The following is a 7,386-nucleotide window of genomic DNA, read 5'->3' as shown; positions in this document are numbered from 1 at the left end:
AAACAATTTATTGCTTGATTCCCATGCATCCACAAATGGGAGAATTCACACGTGTAATTGCCATGCACACTCCAAATTTCAACTCGCATGGCCTAATCTAGGCATGAGTAGGACTCAATATGTATGGTGAAAGTATGACATGGGTATGCACAACTCTGGGGACTGTTTGCTAGCATGAAGTAGTTTGTTGGTTGCACACCGTTTCACATTCGTCGAGGCGATTGACCGAGTGGTTTGGGCAGCCCCATGTTTTGCTGGCACACAAGCCACCATTTAGATAGACATGATTTCTTTGGCCACTAGTTAGTTCGCATGAACAGGTCCTTAGATAATAGACCTTAAACCAAAATTTGACACACAAGTTATTTATGATGTTTAATGAGACTGTCATTACAGTGCAGTTTTTTTTTTTCACTTGGTTCCTCTTCTTCTCTTCTTTAATCCGCTTGATTATGGGCGATTACCAGCTGTTTGCGGTTGGATTAGAGCTGGGTTAACTTTCTGGATCGATCTGCTAACCTCGATCAACGTTCTGACGGAACTGTTTGTTTATGGGATCACTTGTCAGTCTTTACTTTTTTCTCTGCAGAATCAGGGCTTCTCCTTTTTCATAGAGTGGCTTTGGGGAAGGAGAAACTGGACGGGAGTCGTTGAGCTCCCAGAGTTCGCAGTTTGATGCGCTTTACCTCTGTAAGCCTGTGGAGCTCTGCTCATCTCTGTTGTCCGAGAGAAAAGAAGAACAGCAGCACACGGCTATGCCTTCTCTTCTGAAGCAGCTCCAAGATGCTAGGGCAGCAGACGGAGCTGACAGCAAATCGAGCAAGGAAGAAGCCAGGTCTGCACAGAAAACCCTAAATCAACAGGAAACTATAAATAAGCAGAAAACCAGACCTGTAAGCCTAAAGCAACAGAAAGCCCTAAATCATCAGAACAAGGCCTCATGGTCATCATTGTCGTCATCATCAGGCTCCAAAGATCGCCACAATGCCCAAGAGGAGTTCCTGCGAGCTGCGGCTATGGCTGGAGGTAAGCTCTACACTGATCATGAAAGCCTCCCCAGCTATGAAAAATCCTTGGCTTGTTTCAAGGAATTGTTTCCAAGGTATTCTGAGACAGCAGCCATGGACACTCTGAGGGCAGAGGAATACGGCCATCTCGAAGAGAGTGGCAGGGTTTGTCTAGATTACTGTGGGTTGGGCCTCTTCTCTCACCTGCAGCAGGTCCAGCAATGGGAATCTGCCTCATTCGCCCTTTCCAACATCTCAGTGAACCTTTGTTCACACGCTCTTTTTGGAGCTGCAGAAGATGGTACAGTAGAATGCGACATCCGAAAACGCATCATGGGCTACCTCAACATCCATGAAACTGACTACAGCATGGTTTTCACAGCAAGCCGGGGTGCTTCATTCAAGCTTCTTGCAGATGCCTACCCATTTGACACATGCAGCAGGCTCATCACCATGTATGACTATGAGAGTGAATCTGTAGGCTGGATGGTGCAGAGAGCCAAGGAGAAAGGTGCGAAAATTTCCAATGTGAGTTTCAAGCAGCCGTGCCTCCGCATTGTTTCGACCAAGCTCAGAAAGCTACTGGTTGCCAGGAGGCGGCTGAGGGGTCCAGCAAAGGGTCTCTTTGTATTTCCTGTGCAGTCACGTGTCTCGGGAGCTAAGTATTCTTATCAATGGATGTCATTAGCCCAGCAGAACAAATGGCATGTGCTTCTGGATGCTTCTGCCGTAGGCCCCAAGGACATGGACTCTCTAGGCCTTTCACTCTTCAGACCAGATTTTATCATTGCATCTTTCTACAAGGTATTTGGCAGAGATCCATCTGGCTTTGGTTGCCTTTTTATCAAGAACTCTGCCATTCAGAGCATACAAGATGAGTCGGGGGCGCCTGCATCTGGGATTGTGAGAATTATTCCGCTCCCTATCCAGTGGTCTTTGAGCCAGTCCTCTGGTGGAGACACGGATGAAAGTAATGAGTTTGAAGAGGATGAAGGGGATAGTCAGGAGGGGACAGAGTTTGAGTTTCATAAGGGCAGTGAGCTGACTCCCATGGTGGCTTCGTTTTCTGGTCCAATGCTTGGTTTCAACAAGCATTCTCCTTCTGATGAAACCTCTCACAAATTACCCCGGATTGAAGGGGTCATGGAAGAGGACGATGATGACAGTTCTGTTTGTGATTCCGTTGCAGAAGCGACTCGCAGCCCTGTCTTCAGTGAAGATGGCAGAGACAATTTGTTTTGCATTGATATTGGCCCGAGTATTGTTGGGATGGCAAGTCACACTTCCAGGTCTGAAGACCCCTTCAGTGGGCCATTTAGTGTGCCTTTCAGCAGGCCATGGAGTGACTCAATTTGCAACCCTGTTTATGATGGAGGCACAAATCCACCTTGTACTACATATACACTGCACAATCCTTTGTTTGAGGACAGTAGGAGTTTTGAGAATGGAGCAAATATAGTAGAAAGCAAAGAGGGTCAGGGCACAAAAGGCCAAACCAATGGCATGGCGGAGGATGACGAGCTAAGTGTTTCTGAAAGTGGGAGTGAGGACCTCAATGTTGCTGCATTGTCTTCTTCCAAGTTGAAGGCATCAAGAGGAAACTCAAGAGAGGTTGAACTGTCGGATCCTGGGAAATCACCTTTCACAGGGCCTGGCTCAGCTTCACTAGTGAATTATCAGGGGGTTTTGAAGCACGAGCATGAATGTTTTGATGTTCTGGTATCAGATTTCCGAGGGAAAATTGTTCGAAGCAGGATCGACAAGGTTTTTCCAGCTGCAGTCATGGAGGAGAACTCATCAGCTTCTCTTGCTAGAAGCGACAGAGATGTGCATGAGGTGGACAACCTATGCATTAGGGATACTGGATCTATGTATTTTCAAGAGGTTCAGGAGAAAAACCAAGGTAACAAAATTGAGGTATGTGACTCTCTGAAAGACATGGAGAAAGGGAAGCTTGAGTCTAAGCAGAAATCTAAAGGAAGAGCAGCATGGTATCAGAGTGAGAGTGCCATTCGGAGAGAGACTGAAGGAGATTTCAGGCTTCTGGGTAGACGGAACGGCGATAGATCAATAGTAGGAAGGAGCTTATTACCAAACTTACAGGATACTGAGGAGCTCGATTCTGCTGGAGGAAGAGGGTCCTTTGTCGGTGCAGAAGATGCTGTGGAAGTGTACTATGGGCAAAGCAAGACGTGTTTGTCTTTTCATCAAGACCATGAGGAAACCAGAAGTGACAATGGTGATGGTGCAGAGCAGCAGGACCAGTGGGATGTCAGGGAACCTGAAGTGGTGTGTAGGAGCCTTGATCATGCAGACGTGCTAGGCTTAAACAAGACCACACTTCGGCTCCGGCATCTCATTAACTGGTTGATAAGTGCGCTACTTCAGCTCCGCCATCCTGGCCCGGAGAACAACCTCTATCTTGTTCACCTTTATGGACCTGAAGTGAAGTATGACAGAGGTGCATCAGTTGCTTTCAATCTGTATGACTGCCATGGTAAAATGCTGCACCCGGAGGTCGTGCAGATGCTTGCTGATAGGTACAATATCTCTGTTAGCATAGGATTTCTTAAGAACCTGCAGTCTCATGATAATAATGCAGATATCCATATTTTCTTGGAAAATAAGAGAAATGCAACAGCAAGCAAGAGTTCACATGGGCGGGGGGGTCATCGTAGAGGGTTCCCTTTAAGGATTAAGGTGGTAACTGCAGCCCTGAGTGTCTTATCAAACTTTGAGGATGTCTACAAGATGTGGGTATTTGTGGCAAGGTTTCTTGATGCAGATTTTGTTTCCAAGGAGATTGGTGGACAGGCAGCTTTGTTGGGGGAGGTGCTCAACCCGGAGCTCTGAGATGCCATCGTCTTCATGCTCAGCATTAGCCAGGCACTATTGGAACTTCAATGGAATTCAGAGTACCTCATCCTGCTAGTAGGAATATCTTCTGAAGGCTAGAGTGAAGCGGAGATATCCCCCACCCCCCCTCCCCCCCCCCCCCCCCCCCTCCCCCCCCCCCCCCCCCCGCCTTTTTCCTTCCCCTTCTTCTTTCATCCTTTCCCACATGCGAAACGCAACAAACGCCCTCAAGATCAGGTAATTCAACTGTACAATCACAATTCTGAACAATTTTTAACAGAGATAAAGAGTGATCAAGGACAGCAGTTGTATGTCTCCAAAGAAGAGCCAGCTCACCAACTATCTGCAGTGTGGTCACTGCCATGGTTTCTGCGGGCACTCAAAGCGGCCAAATATGAACTAGCTGGACGGTTCACTATCATCTCATGGTGAGACCAGCTTTTTACATGCAGGCAGGCCTTTGCTTACCCGCTTGGATTGATTTACAGCATGCATTGCACCTCAGCAGCCCTATATAGTAGCTTTACATTCTTGCTGCAGAGGAAACATGATTAAGAGGCAATGTATTCTGTGTCCTCCCAAGCTACCGATATCATTGCTGTCCTTCACAAGCTCCCCCTCCCATTGAGGGGTAACAACTTGTGACTCTATTTCTGTGTAAGATTACGTCCATTGGTTTGAAATCTCTTGAAAGTCCTTTGGTTTGGATGGAAATCTCCTGAAGTCCTTTGGTTTTGATGGAATCTCCCGAAGTCCTTTGGTTTGATTTCAGCCTTGCTTTTTTGGTTTTCATCTAAATTTCTCATTAGGAAATTACTGCCTTGGGTTATGATGGCCCTTGATGTCTCCCATTCCAGACATGGGGCTTGGGTTATGATGGCCCTTGATGTCTCCCATTCCAGACATGGGGCTTGCTTTGCAACAGTCATTTCGTGGAGAAAAGTCCACTCTTACAAAATAAGATCTTGCTGTCCTCAGAGAGAAGTTAGTTTAGGAAAATGTTGGTGGAGAAGACAGGGAGGACTAAACACAGTAAGACAAACATGTAAGATAACACAAGAGTTCAGTAGTAAGAGTTCTCGTGTAGCTGGAGAAGTGACTTGATGATGTCTGTAACGATATTTCAAACTCTTTGCAAGCTTATGGATAAGTATAATCCTATGACACCTACCATTCCCTTCATTTTGACTCTCAATAGGAGAGATCAAGGCTGTAACATTATGGATTCTAGCAGCTTCACATTCCAATCTAAGACAGGTGATACTGAAGAAGCTGAGTCCCTTCAATGTTGCCATACCAATTAAAGCTCAAATTCTCTGTAGTCACATTTATAAGAGTGCTCCAAGGGGGCTCTTCTCCACAATTAGGCTAAAGATGTTTTGCAAGCCACCAACGAAGAAGAGGGCAACTTTGATGCAAATGAAGGAAGATGTGGAAGCTCTTTTCAAGGGAAAGGAGGAACCCAGACATGTAAGTGCCCTCCATATTTTTACTCTCTTTCATGATTACATAATAATAATTATGAACTTTATCGTTTAGCTTTATTCTGTAGTGCAGTCCTTTGTTCATCATCAGGACATCTACCTCCACTGCCTGTGCACTCTTGTTTTCACATTACATACAACTTTTGTCTTTGCAGTTTCCAAACACACCATCGAAGGTCCTATCAATTGAGCACATGGGCGAGAAGTAAAAACCATATGTTGTAATCATCATTTTATGGTAGTAATGCAATATTATTCTCAAGTTCTTTTTTAATTTGCAAGTTGTGCCTAGTTTTGCTTGTGGAAGATTTTGTATCTTATATTTTCACACAAGTCTGGTGGTGTAGTCCACGGGTTTACACTCTCACAGTGCACTTTGTGCCAGCCTTCGATTACCTCGTCATGCACAAAACTTTAAAATTCAAATTGCATGATAATAGAGCTAGGTATTATTGAAGTAATACAAAAAATGATAAAGCTCCACACCAGTGTGCTTTTGTGAAGGGAACTTCGATGGCAAATCTAGAACTGCAAAGATAGAGGTTATATTCTTGATTAACTGTGTGGAGAAGTGGCTGGCTGTGTGTCTATATAGGCATGTATATGCGGGGAGACCATGACATGACCACATAGGTCCGTGCTCATAGTCGGTGTGTTCAAGTCAAGAGCTTACCTTAGTGTTGCCGAAGCATGTGTTGTGTCCTGAGGGTAAAGTTTGAGCTTTTTGCTTTTTAGCTATCTTGGATGTTTCCTTGGCAACTGTCCTTGTCTTGGTTTGGAGCCTTGTGATGGCATTAAGGGGGACTGTATGAATAAGTCCTCCTTATATGCTTAACAAGTTAAGGCCCGTTAAAATAGTGGATGCTCTTGGCATTGTGGTGATTGTTACTTTGTTGGGAAAAAATGTTTGAATCCACACTTGTCATATCATGTGTCTCCGTAGTATGGAATGACATTGGGGTTTGGCACTGGTTTCGGGGATGGAGTTGGGGTACTTGGTGCGATTGCTTTATGAGGACACTGAGCAATATGGTGCGGATCCTCGTTGCAGTGGAAACATTGAAGACGTGGTCTACATAACATGCTATTGAATCCACATTGGAACATGTGCCTCCGTGTGGAATGACATTGGGGTTTAGCACTACATTTGGGGATGGAGTTGGGGTACTTGGTGCGACGGCTCTATGAGGACACTTAACAACACAGTGTGGGCCCTTGTTGCAATGGAAACGTTGAAGAGGTGGTGTGCATAACATGCTATTGCAGTCTCTCACCCTTTGTTGCAGCATAGCTTTGAACACAAGAAGGCATAGTCAATGGATGGGGGTTGTTGTGGATATCTATATGAATCATACTGCTTATATGACTCATAGGCCTCATGTTTTGGACTCTCAGAGTCCGTTGGCAAAGTCATCGAGTATTGTTATACCAATGTAATTCTAGGAGAAACCGGTTGGGGTGGTGATACCGAAGGTGGATACAACATTGGTGGTGGGTTGTATATACATCTCGGTAAAGGGTTTTGAAAAATGAGCATTAGATTATGTACCGGTTGAGAAGCACTTGGTATGGACAGTAGGGCTAGTGGTTGCTTTGGTGTTGGGAGCATAGGTTGTGGTGTTGGGTTTCCCTAGTACCAACAATGGGTTGTATCGTGGTTTCCATGGCACTGGTAATGAGCACTAAATTGTTTTCTTTGTGGAAATAAATGTGGGTGTCCAGCTTGAGGAACTGGCTGGGATTGACCTTGAGGTTATCCTTGGGGATGGCCTTGCCAATTGCTGCTTGAGCATATTTTCTACCAACTTGTCCATGCTCATGTCCTTGACTGGGACTCTAGTTGATGCTGGTTGGGCACCCTTAGCCATTGAGGCTAAGGATGACGCGTCCCCCATCTCTTGGTTCGGAGGGATGACTTCTACGTTCTTGTCTTGTATATTGTCTACTAGGTTTGTTGCCTTGTGGGCAACACGCATTAAAGATAGTGTCTAGACTTGTCAAGATGGTCATGCAGCCTCTTGCTCTTGAGGATCGATAAT

The 7,386-nt window shown here is 45.3% G+C and overlaps 1 protein-coding gene across 1 annotated transcript; it reads left to right on the top strand.

The window, feature by feature from the left end:
• Window positions 1–402: 402 nt before the first annotated feature.
• On the top strand, window positions 403–4,577 carry LOC147624579 (uncharacterized). The gene has a single exon (XM_086819595.1). The coding sequence runs from the start codon at window positions 756–758 to the stop codon at window positions 3,858–3,860; it is 3,105 nt and encodes a 1,034-aa protein (XP_086675721.1). The 5' UTR covers window positions 403–755; the 3' UTR covers window positions 3,861–4,577.
• Window positions 4,578–7,386: the final 2,809 nt, after the last annotated feature.

Source organism: Cibotium barometz, chromosome 25, assembly GCF_041138505.1.
Source record: "Cibotium barometz isolate CiBa-2024 chromosome 25, ASM4113850v1, whole genome shotgun sequence".
Classification (NCBI taxonomy): Eukaryota; Viridiplantae; Streptophyta; class Polypodiopsida; order Cyatheales; family Cibotiaceae; genus Cibotium; species Cibotium barometz.
This window is presented reverse-complemented; position numbering and strand designations above follow the sequence as displayed.